Here is a 23,912-nt window from a genome sequence, read left to right as displayed (position 1 = left end):
CAAGTAGCGGAACTGGGATTTGAGCCCAGGTCTCGCTGTATTGAAGGTCCAAAACAAACACATAAGTGAACACTGGAAATGGAAATTAAAATTCAGAAGGGAACGGACCGTGCTGCTTCCTGCCTGCACCCCTGGTTCTACCCTCTCCTTGTGGTGTTACTGTCGCCCCTGCTCCCTCTCGACGTGTCCTTGCAGGTGTCCCATCTCAGCTTCAAACCCACTGTGTCTAAAACGCCTCGTTATCTTTTCTAAAACTCCCATCACTCTCTCATCACTGTTGCCATCACTCTCAGAGTCATGGAAGCTCAAACCCAGGGTTCAATTGTGACTTTTCCTCCCCCTCTTTATTCATCGCACCTTCTTCTCATTCCTCACCCCTTCCTTCTCTCTTCATTTCTACGGTCGCTACTCAAATCTGGCTCTTGTCACCCCTCGCCAGAGGGCTGCCACAGTCTCCTAACTGGTCTTTGCAGCCCTCCCTATCTTCCTCCTGGAATCCGTCCTGCCCTCTACCACGAGATTAAGTCTCCTAAAGTGAGGCTTTGCCTTTATCAGTCCCACTTAAAAACCCTTTAGTGTCTCTTTTTTCAGAGATAAAGTCCAGACCCTTTAGCCTGGTTTTCAAAGCCCTGGTTCCACCTGATGTCTTCAACTTCATCTCCTACTTCTCACCTGCAGGAATTCTCTGCTTCAACAGCGTTAGTCTCCTTAACTGCTGAAGCCAGGTTGGCCTTACCTAGAGTGATCCTATACTTTCGCGTTCAGACTGGAACCCCCTTGAAAGTGAAAGGGAGTGCTCTTGAGAAGTGAGCCAACAGCCATAAACTGGGACCCTCCTGGATTAACTGGGATTATGGTTCCCCCTATTCATACCATTCTCTGCCCATCTACATACAGGCCACTCAGACCAGGGGCTAATGGAATAGTTCCAGGGTCCCTAACAGCCTCTGTTTCTCCTCTAAATTTCCTGCTCTAAGTCTGATACCTGGAGTCTCCACCTTGACAAGTCCCTTCAGATTCATGTCTTCAGGTTAGGCTGCCGGTTTAGCTTTCAATTTGGTGGCTTCTCACTGTGACCGTCTCTCCTGATCTACCAGCTCTCTACCTGGCTCTCTCAGCCCGGTCTCAGTCCGCACTGCCACTTCTACACCGTCACTGCCCTCATGTCTCCCCTTGCCTTAGACATCTGTCCCATTGCTACCCTTCCTTCCTCACCCAGATGTTCCCCACACTAGCCATGAGTCTGTCCCTCTTCTCTGACCTCCTGTGGCCTCTATTACCTCCATCATTTGCTTTGCACTCAGCACAGCCCCATCGAGCAGCAACTGACATTTTGGAAGTTTGTTCAGTCTCCCTAACCAAAGCAACTGGCCACAAAGGTCCAGGGCCACTTAATCATCTGACTCCCAGCCTCTAACAGGTCAGGCATTTGGTGGAAGAGGATGAGAATAAGAACATCTGATGCATCAGGCCGGGGTCACACACAGTCTCTCCCAGTTTCCCATTCTTCAGCTTGAACCCCCGCTCTGAGGAAGGCAGACATTCTTACACACTGACAGCAGCAGCAAGAGCAGCGCGCATCTCTAATAAACGCAGCCCACGCCAGCTCCCCGGCAACCACGGCATTTCTTCTCATGCTTGTTGCTCTTCAGTAAATGTCAAATTCCAGAAGTTTCAGCAAAACCCTTAGAGGCTCAAAGGCTGTCTACTACAGAGGACCGTTAGGCAATTATTTGGCAGCACCCAGACCTGGGCTCCTCACTGCCTTCCAGTTTCCCAAGGGCCAAGGCTGGTCTCCTGCCCCAGCCACAGCCCCTAATGCCCCTGCCCTGCCTACTCCCCATCACTCACACAAGCTCTGGGCCCTCCCTGTTCCTTCTCTCACCCTAATTAACCAGACACCCTCAACCTGTATCTTGTAGCTCATCCACTGGTCTTACTTCCAACTGATTTCCTTCTGACACAACAGCACCCAAAGTTTCTCCCCATTTAACAACTGGTAAGGGAAAAATATATATGTAAAACAAAATAGAGAGTATGACCTCATTTTGGTAAATATTAACAAAATGTTTAGAAGTAGATATTTATGTGGGGAAAGGTCTGGCAGAAAATACAACAAGCTATTAATAGTGCTTTTCTCGTCTGTTTTAAGTTCCTCAATGAAAATAGATTATTTGCATAATAAAAATTAATGAAGCAAAAAAAAAAAAGCTGGTGTTTCCACATTGGCTTCTTTTTTGCCAGTGTTAATGGATGTGGTGCCCTGCTACCTATCACGGTCACCACCCACAGAATAAGGGGGAAAAAACAACGCAGGCTTAGGAGACCAATTCCATTTGTGAACTTCTGATGAGGGCCGTTTTCATCTCCATCAGTGTGTAAAAACAAACAAACAAACCCATTTTATTCTCATCATCACCTGCAAAGAACAGGCCCCACCTGCACTTTTGTTTTGTTGCTTTTTCCTTTCACATCCTCAGCTAAGAATCGCAGTGTGCTGGAAAGCGTAAGTTCTATGGGCAAAAAAATCGACTGTTTGTGGGAAGCAAAACAGAACAGGTCCTCTGAAAACAACAGAATGTGGAACAGGACGTGTAGGATTCAGAGTTAGAAAATGAAGGTTCCAGTTCTGATGTCAGTCAAGTCCTTTTCCTTCCTTTCCTTACGGATTTTCTGCCTCATAAGTATCCAGCTCAGTTTACTGAACACCTACTATTTGCCAGGCACTGTTTGTTGGTGGAAAGATAAATGAGGCTGTGCAAGTTTCAAGGGCTTTGCAGACAAACTGGGAGGTGCCACATGCATATTAGGGATTCACTGGTCTGCCCTGCAGGTGCTGATGAAAACCATTATCCATCACCGAAGAAATTAGATGCCATCCTCCCACCTCCCACCGGCCCTTGCAATGTGGAGTTGCCGCTCAATGGGCAACCGCTCAGCTGATTGTGAGCCAGTGCCTGTAGTTCCGAGCACTGCCCTTGAGACTTCTTACCCAGGGCCAGCGTTTGAGCTGCTATTTGTTTTCTCTGACCGTGGTGCCTCACGACACACAGCTGGCCTCTTACACCTGGTGGTCACTGGGGTCTGTCACTGAACTGCAGATCCGTACTTAGAAGGAAGGCTGCCTGCCTCTTCGAGGTGCCACTCAGCAACCTTACCCACCACCAACTGGACCTCATGTATAACACGTGAGCTATACTGAAGTCAGGCCAGCCAGACATACCTTCCAAACTGAATGAAAATCTGCCCAGTCCTTTCCGAGGGAATCAGTAGAGAAAATGCTAACCTCAGCCACAAACGAAGTCTTTAAAGTTCAAATTCTGACTAACAACTAGGCCAGAGAACTTGGAGCACTTTGTTGAAACTCAAAGGAGAGCAATTGGATACGTGGGCCCCCCCCCTCCCTTCTTACTAGCTTCTCTTGTGCTTCCCCATCAAGCAAGGCTGGGTGGGATACTCACCCACACACCGTTTCCCGTCCTCGGCCAGGGTGTAGCCACTGTAGCACTGACAGACAAAGGAGCCCAGCAGGTTCACGCAGAGCTGCTCGCAGCCGTGGTCCTCCACTGCACACAGGTCCTGGACTGGGGCAAAGCCATACCATTAGAACATGGCTCTCAAGGAGGTGACCCTCGGTGACCCTCAGCCATCAGCAAGCAACTCTACAGCACTTGTCAAAATAACCTTTAAAAACATTGAAAGCGTTATGAGATCATAGTGGAAAATTTGGGAAACATAGAAAAAAAATAGAAAAGAAAAGTCACCTGTAATCCGCCACCTGCAGTCCTACCATCCAGAGGCCACCGCTGTTAACACTCGGGTGTGTTTCTATGTATATAGAAAAACTCATTTTTCAAAGTTGGAATTATTCATCTCTATTAAATGCATTAAATAATTTAAAATTAACATCAATTTGTGGGACTTCCCTGGTGGTCCAGTGGTTAAGACTTGGTGCTCCCAACGCAGGGGACGTGGGTTCGATCCCTGTTCAGGGAACTAGATTCCGCATGCCGGAACTAAAAGAGCCCCATGCCACAACTAAAGATCCTGCACAAGGCAATGAAGATCCTGCGTGCCGCAACTAAGGCCCAGTGCCGCCAAATAAATAAATTAATTTTTAAAACCCACGAATTTGTATTTTTCCCATCTCAATGAAAGTGTTCTGAAAACATCTGGATGGTTCTTGAGGACTGAAGTTATCACAAGCAGGTATTTGCGCTTGTCTGCATCAAGTACCATTCCTATTCTTTGAGAACTAAAAGGCTTTGTAATCAGAGTCTCACCAAGGTACACACCGATATACACAGTCTCACCAAGGTAATCTGGTGCTGTCTTTGACATTTTGCAGAAGCTGAGAGAGAGTACAGTGAAAAGACCTGCTACTCCACCAAAAACATGGCAGGTCTAGAAGAGCCCCTTATTCCCAAATCTGCATTAGTCTCTTTGGACATAGTTTTCCTCATTCCATTTCTCCATCAGAAGGACCTTTCAAAATCCACTTTGTGCTCTACTTATTCATCCCATAGATGAGGAAAATGGGAAGCCAAAGGAGGTTAGGTAGAGGTAACAAAGATTACTAGGGAGAAATGAATGTATGGCTATTAACAATTCTATTTCGGTCAAATATTTATAAGTGCTGGGCCCTGGCTATTTAGTCAAATGCAATGTAAGAACACATTCACAGCAGTGCATTTACTGCCGTGGAACTAAGAATCTATCAGAGGATGAAACAGTTAAAGGTATTTTCACTCCATCACCGACTCAGTCTCTCCTTTGAAGAAACAGGCTGACATGATGGTATTATTTCTCAGCAAGGAGAATGGCTTGGTTTCGTAACTAGCTCTTTGAGTGACTTTACCATTAAAGTTGGAGAAAATCAAAGAGCATTAAAGGGATTGAATATATTAAAAATTGTTCTCCTCTGGTTAAAAGTTACCACTAGGACAGCTATGGCAAAAACTTAATACATAGAAAGCTGGATTAATCCCTGAATCCAATGGCTACGCTTTAATGTAATCTCCTAGGTCTTTGAGTTTTATAGTTTATTATGCTTTTAGATAATTATAAAATACCAAATTGATAAAAAAGATAAAAGCTGATATACTCATCACCTCTATCAAATGCATGAAATTCTTTTTAAAAATAAAAGCTACATCATAAGATTAAAAAACATTTAGGTCTAAGATTCCAGAAATAAGGATTCTGGTTTTAAAATGCTAAAAGAATTATTTTCATTCCTAAATCAATAAAGTAGATGAAAAAATTATAGATGCAAATTCCTCTCTTACCAATCTATTTCTATCTTATATTTCCAATTGGGAACTCCAACTGAGATTTCCCATGGATCCAGATATAAGGAAAATAGCAAGAATCAGAAAAAACTTCAGCTCATGCAAAAATCATGGTGAATAATTAAAGAGTGACAAAATTTACAGTTAGTTACAAGCTTAAGCCAGAGACCTAAGAAAAATCTGAATCATCAGACACTTTTCATTTATTCAGTCAATGAAGCACCTACTTTATCCCAGGCACTGGGGATGTAGTGGTGAACCAAACAGATAAAGGGGTTCCTGCCGACACACAGCTTGTACTCTAAGGGTTAGTAATGTGAAGTTCTAGGAGAAGCATTTCTGATAAAAACTCAGAAGTGGAATTTATCCAAAGAAAACAAAAACACTAATTCAAAAAGATATATGCATCCCTATGTTCATTGCAGAATTATTTACAATAGCCAAGATATGGCAGCAACCTAAGTGTCCATCAACAGATGAATGGATAAAGAAGATGTGCTACATATAATCAATGAAATGTTACTCAGCCATAAAAAAAGAATGAAATTTTGCCATTTGTGACAACATGGATGAACCTTGAGGGTATTATGCTAAGTGAAATAAGTCAGACAGAGAGAGACAGATACATATGATCTCACTTATATGTGGAATCTAAAAAACAAAACAAGTGAACAAGCACAACAAAACAGAAACAGACTCATGGATACAGAGAACAAACTGGTGGTTGCCAGAGGGGACGGGTTAAGGATATGAATGAAATAGGTAAAGGGGATTAAGAGGTACAAACTTCCAGCTATAAAATAAATAAGTCACAGGGACGTAATGTACACATAGGGAATATAATCAATAATATTGTAACAACTTTGTACGGTGACAGATGGTAACTGGACTTACTGTGGTGATTATTTCAAAAAGTATATAATGAAAATGTAAAATACTGAATCACTACGTTGTACACCTGAAACTAATATTGGATGTAAAGAGTGTTTCTGACTGAAAGAAGAGTGAATGCAAAGGTCCTTAGGTAGAAAAAACTAGCCGCATTTGAGGACTGGGAAGGCCAGAGTAGCTATCGGATGCATCCTAAATAACTGAAATACAAAATAAAACATGCTAGAAATCCAGAAGAGAGGTGCTGCCAATACAGTGGGAGTCAGAACGGGGATGAATTACTGCCAGCCAAGGCTGGATCCATCAGAAAAGGCTGGCAGGCAAGCGGGAGAGAATGGAGAAAGGGAAATGGACCCAGGGCTGAGGGAACAGTAAATGTGCAGAAACAGAGGAAAGCAGGACAGGCATGGTAGCTGAATTCCACTCTGGGAATTCCAAGGGAAGTAGCAGGAGGGAGCATCGGAAGGACAATTGACACCAGATGGCAGAGGGCCTGGAATCAGGCTGCGTGGTCTTAACTGTGTTCAGCAGGCAGTGGGGACCACTCAAGGTAAAGGCCTTAAAAAGGGAGATGGGCCATTTCACCTGAGTTGTGCTTTGAAAGGATAATTCTGGTTGCATCACAGTTTTCTTTTAGCTCTGGGAAATATAAAGGACGTCTAGAACAGATAAATGAAAATCACTACTTTGGGAACAGCGGTAGTTTTCTGAATTCCAAGCCAAAGTAGCTTGGGTTTGCTTGCACGTTGATGGGCAAATCAACCTCTTGACAGGAGGACCTTCAATTGTTCTTCAGAGCTCTTGGCCCCGCCCATCGGCTGTCAGTGCACGTCAGTGCACCCCTGCACTTCTCCCTCCTGGCATGTATCACGATGTTAATTACATAGGCATTCATGTAGTGATGTATTTACTGTGTCTCCCTTGCTAGGCTCCCTAACTGGGAGGAGAGCGACCCTGCACAAAGTCCTGATGGCTGGAAAATGACACCCCAGTATGCTGGAACAACGTACCCCCAAATCCCAAGCCCATCTCTGAAGGTGGGGGGGTAGGAGCTTCTCCACCTGGGTCCCCCTTCTCAGCTCCCACAGCTGCTTTGCCTCCTCTCTTGTGTCCAGCAGGAATCCTGCCTAGCAGTGGTTATGAAGGAGTGGTGGCAGTTTAAGTAAATTTTTTCTCTTATTTATAATGATCTGTTTTTGAATTTTCTAACAAGAGCTTATACCAAGAGTTTTATAATAATGAAAAAAATCAACATTACAAAAGAACTCCTTTGAAAGTAGCATCTTAAAAGCAGTGAGGGCTTCCCTGGTGGCGCAGTGGTTAAGAATCCTCCTGCCAATGCAGGGGACACGGGTTCGATCCCTGGTCCGGGAAGATCCCACATGCCGCGGAGTAACTAAGCCCATGCACCACAACTACTGAGCCTGCGCTCTAGAGTCCGCGAGCCACAACTGAGCCCACGAGCCACAACTACTGAAGCCTGCGTGCTACAACTACTGAAGCCTGCACACCAAGAGCCCGTGCTCTACAAGAGAAGCCACTGCAGTGAGAAGCCCGTGCACCGCAGCGAAGACTAGCTCCTGCTCACCGCAACTAGAGAAAGCCCGCGCGTAGCAAGGAAGACCCAACACAGCCAAAAATAAAAATAAAAAAAATAAAAAACAAAAAATAAAGTGTCTCTTTATAAAATAAAATAAAAGCAGTGAACCAGGATCTTGAAGCAATAAGCATTTGTTCCCCCAAGACTTCCCCCCATAAGGTAGGTAGAGAGGCAATGAGATGCTTATGCCTTCCAGAACGGGATAGCCATGAATCACTGCAGGGTCCCGTCTACCAGAGCACGACTTCGGCTGCTCATTAGAACCATCTGGGGACATTTGGAAAACCCTGATGCCCAGCCCAACCCCTTAAATCAGACAGCTGGGGCTGGGATGCAGGCAACACTGTTTGCTAACGCTCCCAGATAACTCCAATGTGCAGCCAGGTTGAGAGCCATTGAACTACAGGATAAAAGTCCTCACAATCACCCAAGGGGAAGGGGCCCAGATGCCAAGAGTCAGCCTCCCCCTTTATCAACTGAGTCTGCAGGCTCAGATTCTTCTTTTAAGCAAATCTCAGATTTTTTTGCTGTCCTTGGACCCCTCTCCAAGTGGCTAAAAGACCCCGGACACTAAGTGAGGGTGCAAAGTGTGGTTGGAATGGGAGGATCATGGCTTGCGTTCCAGAAGAACGATCCCACAAACAGCAGGCCTGCCAGCTGGCCTCAGGCCTTTCATACTGTTTTTAGAACACTGGGGATTTATGGCCACTGGTGATCTGTACTGTCCCAAAGGAAACCATGCAGGATTAATTTAATTAAACAAAGAGTAAGGAGTAAATACAGACTAGGTTCTCACAAAACAACTTTGTTGTTTTTCTGGCAGTGGTCACTTCCATTTGAAACAAATACAGATGTTTTTGGATGACTCCTTATTCTTTAGGAAAACAGCACTTCTTTTTCTCACAGCCTGGGAGGATTTCACTGAAGGGTGATAAAACCGTGGACGTCGGAGAAGCAGTGGATTCAGAGTTCCCATTACCCTTCCAAGCCTTCTCTACCCCGTTACCCCCACTCATGGCTGCTGACTTCAGCCCGATGTCACCTCCTCCAGGAAGCCTTCTTCAGCTTGGCTGGGCTTAGAGTCTCCTTCCTCTGGGCTCCTCTAGCCCTATACACACAGCTCCACTAGAGCACTTATGCATTTAGCCCACAGTATTAGAAGGACCGGATCACAGGTCTGTCTGCCCCATGAGGACGATCTGGTCTGACACAGTTTTGATTCCCCAGTGTCCTAGCGCATGTAGTTGGTGCCCCATAAGTGTTCGTCTACTGAATGAACAGTGACAAAGTCCCATACCCCTTGCCTCCCAACAGGGATGTTCCTAGAGTCCTAAAATATCTCCTCCACCAGAAATGGGGTCCTGGGAAGATGAGTGAGATGGGAATAAAATGTTTCCCGAGTCTCTGTACCTCTCCTCGTCCCCAGCAAGAGATATTCCTCTCCCAGAAGAGTACAATGACATCGGGGAGCCAGCCCCCAGCTGCAGACACCAGAATTCTCATGACAGCTAAGGAACCAGCTGCCTTGCTGTCTGCTGCATCCCTGGTACCTAGCGCAGTGCCTGGCACATTGTAGGTGCTCATTAAGTGCTTATGAATGGATGAATGGACCCAACACCTGAAATACAGGGTTGTCAGTCATTCCTCACTCATCAGTCTTACCCAGGCTGTAAGCTCTGAAAGGCACAGGATAAGTCTTCGGTGGTCTTCAGGGTGCCTGTGATACCACACACTTCACATAGCAGGTGCTTAGTGGACATGTGTTGATCTGACTTGACAGTCACCAGCCTGGAGTACTCAGGGATGGGGGGCTCTTATCTGACCACTCCCTTTTAGAGGTCAAGTTCCCCTTCAGGGTTTCCCTTACCACAGTTATAATTTAACACTTAATTTGCAATTGTTTATTTCATGTCTACTTCCTCTGCCATTTGAAGGCAGTGCTTGTTCTGTTCAACCCTCCAGCTCAAATAACTAGCATGGTGTTTGGCATGTGGTCAATTTTTAAAAATATATTTGAATGACTGAATTCATTCATTCATTCGTCAAATTGCTCAAACTGCTGAGAAAAAAACAGTGAATAAAATAGATTAAAAAAATCAATCAATCTCTGTCCTCATGTAGCAGATATTCAAGTGGGAAGCCAGCTCCTACTGACTCACATTGACAGACCGTGCCCACCTCTTCCCAACTCTGCGTTCAGCAAGGCCAAGTGGGTAGCTTGAAATCAGCCATGGTGGTAGTATTGACAACACAGGAATTGGTGAATATTACAAATTGGAGCTTTTCCCCCTGGAGATCTGGTTGTTAAACATTTACTAGCATACCATGGACAGGGGTCAGACATAAACAACATAAACAGGTAAAAATATATATTACGTTAGATCTTAGAAGTGCTATAGAACAAAATTAAGCAGGAAAGGGCGGTTGGGAGTATGGAGGAAAGGGAGCTTCTGTTTTAAATAGTGTGGTCAGAAGGTGGTCTCACAGAAAAGATTATTTTATACAAGAACCTGAGGGAGGTAATATGAAAAAGTAGGGATCAAGGGGATTGTATCTTGGAGGAGGAGATAAGGGGCAGTTATGTTTCTTTCCATAGGGCTTAAGGGAAGCAATCGGATAGAATGAAAAGAATATTGCCTTTGGAGCCAGACCTGGCTTCAGCGAGGTGACCTGTGTGACTTCATGTAAGTGATTTCTATGAGATTGAATTTTCATAGAGGTTAAATAATTAAGTGGAGAAAACATCTTATTGCAGGGTTAAATGAGATAATATAGATGATAAAGCATCTGAGAGATGGGAGGTACTCAACAAATGTTAGTCTCCTTTTTTCCTAGTTTAGGGTAAAGAAAGGTCTTGGTGGTGCAGGCCTAGTTAAGCATGGAGGAAAGGTGAACCCCAACCAAATTTTGCCTACATCACAATTCTAATATAATATCACTTTATTGGGTGCCTATGAAACCCCCCACTAGATTCAGATTTCTTTAAATGACATCAATGTATCTGTGACTAAGTTTTGGTTTGTGAGTTCTATGCTGAATTGATCTGACACAGCAAAGTAGGCAATTTTGAATTTTATAACAAAAGATCTCAACAAACTCAAACAATGCCTTACCAGAGGGCAAATGTTAGCTTATATAGCTGACAGTCAGCAAAATCCGCTTGCTTCTCTTGTTTCCTGGAGAATTTTAGGAGGGATGTTAGCTGCAGCTGCTCAGTCTTCCCAAGTGAAATAAATCAGTGAGGATTTGATAACTAAGCGCCCCAGGGCTATGCTCAAATCCTGCCCTAGCGTTCCCCTGAGGCTCACAGCCATTCTAGATTTAAGGGCCTTCCTCAGTGTGTGATCTTGAAACCCTAGCACAGCGCCTCGGCCGAAGAACTTGGAAAACTTCCATCTGGTTACACTGGATGAGAAGCACGGGACAAAGACTGCAGTGGCTGTGCCTGACATCATCCTGGGCAAAATCAAAGGCTTTTTACTGACTTTTCAGAATTGGAGACAAGCCGCATGGCATGCTATTGACACCAATGACAGTTTAATTTCTCCTCTGGACTTAAAGCAAAATGAACACCTTTAAAGACATGCTCCACTTTTTTTTTACGGCTCCTGCTGCTATTTAGTCTGAGATGTAGAAATCAGAAATTATGTATCACAGCGAGAGAGAAGAGAAATGTATTATTAGAACTGTTATTTCACTCAGCTGGGAAACAATGCGATTTCTGCCTGCTCCAATCCCGAAAACTCACTTGGAGTTAGGGTTCTGCAAACACCTGCCAAACCTAAGCCTGCATTTTGGGGACCATCCCCCTTCTTTCATCATATCTGAAAGCCGTAATCTTATTTTGACAGCTGCGGTTTGGATTTAAAGACTTTCAGCAGTAACTGCGAGCCATCAGCCTTGTGCTTCTCTGCTGGAAGAAACACCACCAACCCAATGTCACCCAGAAAAACAAACCCGTCCTTCCAGGCAAACTCCAGCTGTGCCTCGCATCCCTCCTCCCCCAACGGCTTCATTCTTTTTCAATCAGTTCTCCAATTCATGAACGAGATTTTAGTTTTCTTTTCAGAAGGGGAAAAGAGGAGGATTCCCAAAACAAAGCCTGAAAACATAAGTAAATCTGACTGAATGAGGTTGATCAAAATAATAAATAAGCGTGAACGAATAATGCCCTAGTCATGCAGAGCGCTTTGCAATTTCCAAACGGCTGTCAGTCACATCATCACGTTCTCACTATGAACTCCCTGCGGAGTGGAATCTCCCAGGGAGAGATCTAGTTTAAAACAGCGGGAGCAGTGGTTTTCAAACTTGACCAGAATCCCCTGGAGGGCTTTAAAAGGATGTTAAAAGACACCCTCCTAGGCTGCATCCCTGGAGTCCCTGATTCAGTAGGTCTGGGGTAAGTAGGGCCTGGGAATTTGCATTCCTAACAAGTTTACCCCCAAAGCCGCCTGTTTGTGTGCACGCATGCAGTCTGCTCGCTCTTGCACTTGCTCCGCGCTGTCTCAGCTTTGTGGGCTGCCCCAAAGCTGAGACCTTGACCTCCCCTTTCCACACTCCCTTTCCCACTCCCTCCCCTTTCCCACAATCCCTCCAAGATTCCAACCATCTTCAGGGCCAATTACCACCACCAAGCGTATCCAGCCAGGCATTTTTCTTGAACTCTAACCCTCATCTCCAGCTGCATCCAACCACTTGTGTGGGCTCTCGCCCGGACTCACTGCTTTCCCCGCAAAACCAGGTTTCCTCTCTTATTTATCAGTTTAAATTCTGGTTTCCTCTCTTAAGTTATTTATCAGTTTAAATTCTTGTTTCCTCTCTTAAGTTATTTATCAGTTTTAATTCTAACACCCCTCACCCACCATTCCCCATCTTCGGTCATAAACTCCTCCCTGGGGCGGGGATTATTGCTGTGATCTCCTAATTAACTCCATGGGCATAAGAAACACACGCACTGAATTGACTGAACTGATTTGAACTGTAAACTGATTCCATCGTCCATGTTCAGCTCCGCATGTGCAGAGCACAAGCGAAGCCAAGATCTGAGTGTTCTTGGAGGGTCTTGGGTCTCAAACATATAAGAGAAAACACTTACTTTTCTCCCACACACCACAAGAGCGTCTGGCTCACAGAGGGGAATCAGTAAGTATTGAATGAATAAATGAACGAATGAGTGGATGGACGGATGGTATTTCTGCACCTATTATCTAATCCTAATTCTAATCCTAGGTATATATTACTGCCACGGTCAATTTACTAAAATGTGGTTTTCCCCTTGACACCTTGTGTTCAGCCCCTCTATCCACCAGAAACAGCAGCTGGAACTCAGCTTGAGAATCAAATCACTCCATAATTTGTTCCAGCTTAAATTCGCTTCCTCATCCCCCACTAATGTCCCAAACTAGTCCAAATAGGCAGCCTGTGCGGTCAGCATCCCCTAAAGACAACAAGCTCTACATTTCTCTTCTCTTCTTTGACTTGCTAGAAAAACCCCTATTCCCCAAAGCCTTCCCTGATTGTTCCATGACTCTTTCTCCAGTCTCTTCTCTTGCAGTCTTCTGTCTCAGCACCAGTTACCTTCTCAAACCACCCTGTTCTGAAAATACATATGTATACATACATATATATTATTGAATTTAAATGACATACAATAAACTACACATATTCAACATAGACAAGCTGGTAAACTTGACACACCAACATATCATCACCATAATCAAGATAACATATCCATCACCTCCAAATCCCCAAAGTTTCCTAGTGCCCCTCTGTAATCCCTCCACCTGTCCCTTCTCTCCCCTTGGCCCCAGGCAACCACTAATCTGCTGATCATAGATTAGTTACCATTTTCTAAAATTTCATATAAATGGAATCCTACAATATGTACTCTTTTTTTTTTTTTTTTTTGTCTCATTTCTTTCATTCAACATGGTTATTTTGACATTCATCCAGCTTGCTGCATGGGTCAATAGTTCATTCTTTTCATTGCCTAGTAGTATTACATTGTATGCATATATCACAATTTGTTAAGAATTCACCTGTTGATGATTTGGGTTGTTTCCAGTTTTAGGTTATTACAAGTAAAGCTGCTATAAACATTTGTTTGGATATAAACTTTAATTTCTTTTGAGTAAATACCTAAAAGTGGAATTATGGTAGGTACATACTTAACTTTGTAAGAAACTGCTAAACTGTTCTCCAACGTGGTTGAACCATTTTACATTCCTACCAGGAACAATGATAATTCTGTTCCCAACTTTGCTAATACTTGGCATGGTCAATATTTTAAAATGTATCTAATCTAGTGGAAGTATAGTGGTATCTCATTGTGGCTTTAATTTTGTATTTCCTTAGTATCTAATAAGTTTGAGCATCTCTTCTTTATATATCTACTTTGGTTAAGTGTCTATTCAAATCTTTTGCCCATTTTGACTGGGCTGTTTATTTTTCTATTATTGAGTTGTAAGAATTCTTTATAAATTCTGAGGTCCTTTGTTGGATATATATTTGCAAATATTTAATTCCAGTCTGTGACTTGACCTTTTCCCTTTAGTAGCAGTGTATTTGGAAGAGCAAATGTTTTAATTTTGATGATGTTCAATTTACTGAGTTTTTCTTTTATGTTTTGTGTCCTATTTAAAAAATCCTTGCCAAACCCAGGTCATCAAAATTTTTTCTCACATTTTCATCTAGACATTTAAATGTTTCTATTCTATATTAACATTTAAAATCAATTTTGAATAAATTTTTGTATATGGTGTGAGGTAAGGGTCAATGTTCATCTTTTGGCACATGGCAATCCAATTGTTATAACACCATCTGTTGATGACATTATTTTTTCCCCATGAATTGCCTTGGCACCTTCATCAAGAATCACTTCACCATATGCGTGTGGGTGTATTTCTGGACTATATTCTGCTCAGGTGATGTCCATCGTTACACCAATACCACACTGTTTTGAGCAATAGTTTTGATTACTATTGCTTTACAGTCAGTCCTCAAGTAAGATCATTTGATCCCCACAACTTTATTTATTTCAAAGTTTTAGTTGATCCTCATTATTTGCAGATTCCATATTTGCAAATTCACCTACGTGATAAAATTTTTCTCGGAACCCAAAATCAATACTTGTAGCATTTTCAGGGCCATTCATGGATCTGTACAGAGTGGTGAAAAAATTGAGCCACCTAATGCACTTTCCCAGTGAAGGTCAAACAAGCAATGCTCTGACTTCTTGTTTTAGCTCTCATACTGTAAATAAGCATCTTTTTTGTGTTCTATTTAGGGCCATATTTTTAAAAATTTTTGTTCTTTCTATTGGTGACCCCACTGTGTAAAATGGCCCCTAACAGTAGTGTTGAAGTGCTGTCTAGTGTTCCTAAGGCAAGAAGGCCGTGATGTGCCTTTTGGAGGAAAGATGTGTGTTAGATGAGCTTCATTCAGGCATGAGTAATAGTGTTGTTGGCTGTGAGTTCAATGTTAATGAATCAACAATATACACTCAATAAGGTGTCTTTAAACAGAAACACCCATAAAACAAGGTTCTGTATCGATTGGTGAGATGTTGTGGCCAGAAGCTCTCAGGAAACGAACCCTGTACTTCACCTAGGAACAATGATCCAGTAATCACTAGTTCAATGTTAACAGAGACTTATAAACCATAACTATTGTGAATAATAAGAATCAATCGTATTTGACTATTCAATTTTTTTTCATTTTCATTTATATATTAGAATCAGATTATCAGTTTCTACCCAAAAAATTCTGCTAGGATTTTGATAGAGATTGCTTTGAATCTATAGGTCATTTTGGAAAGAACTGACATCTTAGCAATAGTAAGTCTTCTATTCGATGATTTGACATATCTCTCCATTTATTTAGGTCTTCTTTAATTTATTGCAGACATCTTTTGCCTTTGTCAATGTACATCTTTTGTCAAATTTATCCCTAATTTCTATATTTCTGATACTAGTGTAAAATGGTACTTTTTAAATGTTTATTTCAGAGTTTTGTTGCCAGTATATAAAAATACAATCAAATAATTTTGTAAATTGAGTTTTTATCTTGCAACCTTGCTGAATTCATTAATTTTAGTAGCTTTTTTGAAGATTCTATTAGCTTTTCTACATATGCAATCACAGTCTGTAAATAAAGACAGTTTTACCTTTTCCTTTCCAATCTGTATGACTTTCTAATTTCTTTTTATTTCATTATTGTATCAGTTAAAACATCCAGTCCAATGTTGAATGGAAGTGTGGCAGTGGACATACTTTCTTGTTCCTTATCTTAAAAGGAAAACACTTAGTCTTTTACTCTTGAGTATGATGTTAACCGTAGGTTTTTTCACAGGTGCTCTTTATCAGGTTGAGGAATTTCCCTTTATTTCTAGTTTATTGAGAGTTTTTATCATGAACAAACGTTGGGTATTGTCCAATGCTTTTTGGCATCTATTGAAATGATCCTATATATTTTCATTTTTTTAATCTGTTAATAGGGTGAATTGAATTATATTGATTTTTATTGAAGTATAGTTGATATTGTATAAGTTACAGGTGTACAATACAGTGATTCACAATTTTTAAAGGTTTTACTCTATAATTATTATAAAATATTGGCTATATTCCCTGTGTTGTACAATATATCCTTGTAGTTTTGTGTGTGTGTGTGTGTAGTCTTTTTTTGTGGCTGCATTGGGTCTTCATTGTTGCGCAAGGACTTTCTCTAGTTGCAGCGAGCTGGGGCTACTCTTCGTTGCGGTGCGCGGGCTTCTCATTGGGGTGGCTTCCCTTGTTGCGGAGCATGGGCTCTAGGTGTGCAGGCTTCAGTAGTTGTGGCACGTGGGCTCAGTAGTTGTGGCTCTCAGGCTCTAGAGCGCAGGCTCAGTAGTTGTGGCGCACGGGCTTAGTTGCTCCGCAGCATGTGGGATCTTCCCAGACCAGGGATCGAACCCGTGTCCCCTGCATTGGCAGGCGGATTCTTAACTACTGTGCCACCAGGCAAGTCCACTGTAGCTTATTTCATACATAATAGTTTGTACATCTTAATCTCCTACCCTTACTTACCCCTTCCCTTTCCCTCTCCCCACTGGTAACCACTAATTTGTTCTTTATACCTGTGAGTCTGTTTCTTTTTATTATATTCACTAGTTTGTTGTATTTTTTAGATTCCACATATCAGTGATAACATCCAGTGTTTGTCTTTCTCTGTCTGACTTATTTCACTTAGCATAATAATACCCTCCAAGTCCATTCATGTTGCTGCAAATGGCAAAATTTAATTCTTTTTTATGGCTGAGTAGTATTCCATTGTATACATATATCACATCTTCTTTATGCATTCATCTGTTGATGGACACTTATGTTACTTCCATATCTTGGCAACTGTAAATAAGGCTGCTATGAACATTGGGGTGCATGTATCATGTTTTTGTTTCTTTCAAATATATACCCAGGAGTGGAATTGCTGGATCATACAGTAGTTCTTTTTTCAGTTTTTTGAGAAACCTCTATACTGTTTTCCACAGTGGCTACACCAACAGTGTATGAGGGTTCCCTTTTCACCACATCCTCGCCAACATTTGTTATTTGTGTTCTTTTTGATGATAGCCATTCTGACAGGGGTGAGGTGATATCTCACTGTGAATTTGATTTGCACTTCCCTGATGGTTAGCGATGTTGAGCTTCTTTTCTGTGCCTGTTGGGCATCTGCATGTTCTCTTTGGGAAAATGTCTGTTCAGGTCTTCTGCCTATTTTTCAATTGGGTTGTTGTTTGTTTGCTTTGATGTTGAGTTGTATGAGCTGTTTATATATTTTATATATTAACCCCTTATCGGTCATATCATTTGCAAATATTCTCATTCAGTAGGTTGGCTTTTTGTTTTGTCAATGGTTTCCTTTGCTGTGCAAAGCTTTTAAGTTTAATTAGGTCCCATATGCTTAGTTCTGCTTTTATTTCCTTTGTTTTAAGAGACAGATCCAAAAATATATTACTATGATATATGTCAAAGAGTGTTCTGCCTGTGTTTTCCTCTAGGAGTTTTGTGGTTTCTGATCTAACATTTAGGTCTTTAATCCATTTTGAGTTTATTTTTGTATACGGTGTTAGAAAATGTTCTAATTTCATTCTTTTCCATGTAGGTGTCCAGTTTTCCTAGCACCACTTATTGAAGAGACTGTCTTTTCTCCATTGTATATTCTTACCTCCTCTGTCATAGATTAATTGACCATAAGTGTGTGGGTTTATTTCTGGGCTCTCTATTCTGTTCCATTAATCTATGTGTCTGTTTCTGTGTCAGTACATACTGTTTTGATTACTGTAGCTTGGTAGCACAGTCTAAAGTCAGGGAGTGTGATTCCTCTACCTCTGTTCTTCTTTCTCAAGATTGTGTTGGCTATTTAGGGTCTTTTGTGTTTCATACAAATTTTAAAATTATTTGCTCTAGTTCTGTGAAAAATGCCATTGGTATTTTGATAGGGATTGCACTGAATCTATAGATTGCCTTGGGTAGTATGGTCATTTTAACAATATTAATTCTTCTAATCCAAGAACACATATATTTTTCCATCTATTTGTGTCGTCCTCAATTTCTTTCATCAGTGCTTTATAGTTTTCCAAGTACAGGTCTTTTACCTTCTTAAGTAGGTTTATTCCTAGGTATTTTATTCTTTTTGATGCAATGGTAAATGGGATTGTTCCCTTAATTTCTCTTTCTGATAGTTCATTGTTAGTGTATAGAAATGCAACAGATTTCTGTATATTAATTTTGTATCCTACAGGGCTTCTGGTGGCGCAGTGGTTAAGAATCTGCCTGCCAATGCAGGGGACACGGGTTCAAGACCTGGTCCGGGAAGATCCCACATGCCACAGAGCAACTAAGCCCGTGAGCCACAACTACTGAGCCCATGTGCCACAAGTGCAGAAGCCCGCGTGCCTAGAGCCCGTGCTCCGCAACAAGAGAAGCCACTGCAATGAGAAGCCTGCGCACTGCAACAAAAGAGTAGCACCCACTCGCTGCAACTAGAGAAAGCCCGCGCACAGCAACGAAGACCCAACACAGCCAAAAATAAGTTAAAAAAAAAAAAATTTTTGTATCCTGCAACTTTACCAAATTCATTAACGAGCTTTAGTAGTTTTCTGGTAGTATCTTTAGGATTTTCTATGTATAGTATCATGTCATATATTGACTGATTTTTGAATGTTAAACCAACCTTGCGTTCTTGTGATAAATCCCATTTGGTCTTGATTACATTACATTACATATATGGATTCTATTTGATAAGTTTTTAATAATTTTTGCATTCACATTCAAAATGTTGGGTATAGCTTTCTTTTCCCTTTTTAATAATGTGACTGTTTTTCTGTCACATCAAAGGGGTCATGCCCTTTGATTAAACTCGAATATAAAAGCTCTTGGACTTCCCTGGCGGTCCAGTGGTTAAGACTCCATGTTTCCACTGCAGGAGGCGCAGGTTCGATCCCTGGTCAGGGAAGATCCCATATGCCGCACAGTGTGGCCCCCAAAAAATAATAAATAAAATAAAAGCTATTAAATCTCTTATGTAGCTTGGGAAAATAATGTCAGGAACATATCTGAACAATGAAAGCTGTAAAATGCATTTGGTGTGTTTCTTGAGAGAGAAAAAATGAGAAAGCTGCACAAGAAAGTTACATTTTCTTGCCAAGTGAAGTTTTCTAAATGTTGCATTTTCATTATTCTTCCAGATAGATTAAATATTCCAGAAGGGAGGCAAATAAAGGGAGAATTCCTTATTTTTAAAAAAAGAAAGAAAACAAGATAAAGTTCCTTCTTGTTAGTGGGAAAAGAATTCAAGGGGAGGGAAATGGTAGAGGGAAATAGACATGTGAAGATAGGCACACTTCATGAGGATCGCCTCCCCCCCACGTTTTTAAATGGAGAAAGGGAAGAACATAAACTTCTATTGAGCCCTATGGGCTATGCACTATGGTAGTGCTTTTGCATATATCTTATATAATGGTTTTGGATGGGGAAGGCTTTTTGGAGGACAGAAGAATCCATAATGTTGCCCCCAATACATTCCAAATTGCTCATGTGGGCAAAACTTTGAACATAAGATTATTTAATATGCTTGATCTGGTCTCTAAATGAAAGGGCACATTTTGAGACACTGACTAACTGGTGTCCAGAAGAGGGTTTCTGGACTGAAAAGACCCAAATCCGAGTCATCTAAAGATGTATTCGTGCCTCCCCTGAAAAAGAGAAAATTAATGGGGGGTAGGGGATTACACTCGTCAATAATCAAAGGGCTTTCTCTTTTTAGTTGGAAAAGGAAATAAACTTTTTGGTATACAGCTTCAGATGGCAGAAATAGGATCAAAGGTGGGAATTACAGAGAGTAGGACTTCAGCTCGACCACTGATCCAGGCTATCTGGAGGTGGGATGCAGGTGCTTTGTAATGACCTGGTGTTCCAGATGGGTGATGACGGTTGGCCATGCACCATCACTGTGGGACACCGGGAAGAAACAGAATTCCTGGGTTAAGTGGGAAAGAGAGCTAAAAGTCTGATAGACAAGGTCTGTTTCCACTCGAAGAACCTATGAATCAGCTGTGTCTGCCTACTCTGTCCACACAGGCAGGGTTGGAATAGAATATGGTGGGTATAGTGTCTGTGTGTGTGTGTGTGTGTGTGTTTGAAGGCCATCGCCTAAGAGTCCCTCTCACAATCATCCTGTACAATGACAATATCATAGGAGTTGGTAGTTAATTTGGAGGAACGACAATCATTTGAATGTTAGTCCTGGTGAATTAGTTCTGAGTCTCCCCTGGGAACAGTGAGCCTTTGAACCTGCCTGTCCTCGTGGGCTTGGAGGAGTGTCTCTGGCTGCAGGGTTGCCTTCCACCTCAAGGATCATGGGACAGTATCGAATGGTGAGTAAAAGCTAGGCCCATGCAGTCACACATAATAGGATTTGGGTTCTGGTTTGGTCGCATTACTAGCCACAGGACCTTGAGTAAATAGTCTAACCTTTTTTGGTACCTTATTTTCCTTGCCTGTAAAATGAGAATGCTAAACCTACCTGAAGAGCTCAATGTCAGAGTTAATGAGATGATGAGTATGAAGCACTCAGGAGAGCTCCTGGCGCATGGTAAACACTTAATGAGTGGCTATAGTTAGGCCAGACGTCCTGTGCGGCACACTGAGCTGGGCAGGGGCTGCAATCACTTTGGACCGTAACTACCTTGGCTGTTTATCCAATTTACTTCCATGCAAGAATGTAGCTCCAAGAGAGCAGAAACACAGCTGTTTTATTCACTCTTTGATTTCTAGTAATTTGTACGGGGCCTGGAACACCTTAAAGGTTCAAAACTGGAAATAGCTGTGTCTCATTCCCCTCCAGGCCCAGTGAGTCTCTCTCCACGTCGGCAGGGACAGGCCCCCGCGAGCGGCTCAGAACAGCCTCCCCTTGGCACAATTTTGTACTGTTCGCCAGACCAAGATCACGGCTCAGTAGCTGCAGCACACAGGTTCAGTAACTGTGGTGCACAGGCTCAGTAGGTGTGGCACGCGGGCTTAGCTGCTCTGCGGCATCTGGGATCTTCCCAGACCGGGGATCGAACCCATGTCCCCTGCATTGGCAGGCGGATTCTTAACCACTGTGCCACCAGGGAAGTCCCCTGGGTGACTCTTAATTACTGAAGCTTGAGAACCACTGCCTGGGTTCAGGCCCCTCTGACCCGGGCCTCCTTGTTCCTCCACCCAAATCAGTCTGTCTGAACCCAGGCAGTTTCTGCATCACGCTCTTTGCACCCACAGCCCGAGAACAGGAGGGAGCCAAGGCCAGACCGACCTTGGGAGAGCCTGGGGCCTCAGGACTTGAGGTGGGACCAGGCGGGGGGCTGGCAAACCTGCTGTGTGGGGAAGGCCCAGCTCATGACATCAAACTTTTTATTTTTTAGTTTCTGGTCTCGAAATTCCTCTGGATTGACTAAGCCAGACCGTGGAAAGTGGACACCGGCAGATGCCCGGATCCCAGCGGATCACCGGGGCAGGTCGCAAGGAGAAAAACTTTTTGTGCTCCGGGGAAGGGAAGGGCAGGATGGGAGTTAGCAAGGTGGAGGGAGGCTGAGTGCTCTGCAGAGAAACGCTGAGTGGGAGGCTCCTGGAGAGGATGGGGCACGTCTAAGAAGATGTTTAGGTTGTTTGCTGAGCGGTATGTGAGGCGACCTTGCCTGGGCTCCCTCAGTCCTCCAGTAAATTCTATTAAACCCATGAGCATATGGTACGAGTGATTTTCGTTGTGGAAACTGAAGAAGGGTCAGAGGTTCAAGCGGAAGGCCAGGATGATTCAGGCTCCACACAACAAACAATCTGGCATCCTGGAGGAGCCGGAGAACACAGGGTCCCCCAGGACTTACATAGCCTGAGGGCTTTGGGCTTCTACAGGCCACAGAACCGGAGAAGTCGAGCAGATGTTCCCTAATCTTGGGGGTCAGGGGGCCCCTGGCCAACCACTCTCAACCCAAAGAAAAGTGAGAAGACAAAAGGAAAATGTGTTTTGGCTCTATAAACGGGATACTAATTATAGCCATTTGTGCAAACTGTTTTCCATTAGTGCTTAATTGCTTACCATGCAGTATAATAACAATTACGCATTGCATGACCTACATGTCAGATTAGCTGAGTTTTATTTGCCTCCATGTGGGCCAGTCTTCCTCATGTCTTGAGGAAGTCTGGTTGTCTGTGGGCTAACACAGTGGCTTTATTTATAACTTGAAAAAAAATGACAGGCACAACACTCAGTGTATGGGTAATTCTCTCCTCTAAGAGGCGGATTACCTCATGTGCCTCAAATGTCAGTATGTTGCCTAGTTTTGGGGCTTGGCCAAAAAAAGAGAATGTGCATTCTATTAACACTATATCTGTCTGTCCTTTTCTATTTAGGAGACCTATAAAGCATCCCTCACCAAAGCAATGAGGTCCCCGCACACCTCTAAAACAGAACTTGAATAATCATTCCCAGCCAATGTTAGTAGCTCATCCTAAATCCACACTTCAGGGAAGAGAATAAAATACAGAAACAATTCCTCAGGGCACAGTCAATGGAGACAGCGGATGAAAAGGCTCTTCAGCGGTTCCCCCCTAAAGAACAGCTTGGAAGTAAAGGACAGCAGCTCACGAATTCAAGGAGGCTATTTCTTTTTTTTTTTTTTCTACCTACTTCAGCACCGAATTATATTGAGGCCAATCTTTGACATCATATCATTTTACTTGTAAATATTTCAGTGTATAAAAAGGTGATTTGGGGTGATGGGTCTTAATCAATTAAATTTTCTGATTTAGCATTATCAGAATATCTTTGTAAAATACTCAACCTCAGCAAAATGACTTCAAGGAGGCTATCTCTGAGAAGGAGCCTCCAACGATCTTCCAAACTCTTCCTAATGGCCTACTGTGTGCCTGGCTCTGGCCTCAGCGCTGTGAAGGCAGAGTGGGGACCAGGGGTCAACACAAAATACACAAGTTACAAAACCTCGTTTCTGTCCTTAGGGAAATGATGACTTGGTTGGGGGAGGGACCACAGATGAATTAAATGGGCCCAGATAAAAGAGGAGAGAGTGGGAGAGCAGAGGAGGACAGAACAAATATATCAGCAAAGCAATCTTACTTCTGCAAGTCGTCTGGTCCGAGTTGAGGATGTAGCCTTGTTTGCACCTGCAGACATACGAGCCAGGAGTATTGATGCAGAAGTGGGCGCAGTTATGCTCCAGGATGCTGCACATGTGGACCGCTGAAAGGGAAGACACGGCAAGTTAAGGCAACGATGATGCCTTCTCTAACTGCATCCCCCTCGCAAACATTCATCCAGAATCTACGCTGTGAAGGAACGAGCAGGACTCAAAGAGAAACAAGCTGAAGTCCCTCCCCTCAAGGGGTAGCCTCTGGTAGGACAAGACAGTTCTACATAAATGCCCTCAGCAATATACAGATAGAGGGCCACAGAGGGTCAAAGGGAAATGATGTTAGGCTGAGCCATACGAGATTGCTGATATCCAGCTAAAAACAGGTCAAAAACGACCTACAAAAAGAGCAATTTCACAGTGCAATTAATACTATCCAGTCGGTGGGCAGAGGGATCAGAAAGTTTGC

General features: G+C 42.8%; 1 protein-coding gene across 9 annotated transcripts in view; it reads right to left on the bottom strand.

Moving 5' to 3' along the window:
• MATN2 (matrilin 2) overlaps positions 1–23,912 on the bottom strand; it is a 150,176-nt gene that overhangs the window by 64,001 nt on the left and 62,263 nt on the right. For all 9 annotated transcript variants that reach the window (XM_082432697.1, XM_082432692.1, XM_082432693.1 and 6 more), the window contains 2 exons: positions 23,431–23,553; positions 3,462–3,584 (listed from right to left, as the gene is read on the bottom strand). In XM_082432697.1, the coding sequence (XP_082288823.1) occupies positions 3,462–3,584; positions 23,431–23,553 (246 nt within the window). The remainder of the gene's footprint in view (positions 1–3,461; positions 3,585–23,430; positions 23,554–23,912) is intronic.

The sequence above is a fragment of the Balaenoptera physalus genome (assembly GCF_965194825.1).
Source record: "Balaenoptera physalus genome assembly, chromosome: 17".
In the NCBI taxonomy this organism is placed as follows: domain Eukaryota; kingdom Metazoa; phylum Chordata; class Mammalia; order Artiodactyla; family Balaenopteridae; genus Balaenoptera; species Balaenoptera physalus.
The sequence above is the reverse complement of the archived record's forward strand: the minus strand, read 5'-3'. Positions and strand labels throughout refer to the sequence as shown.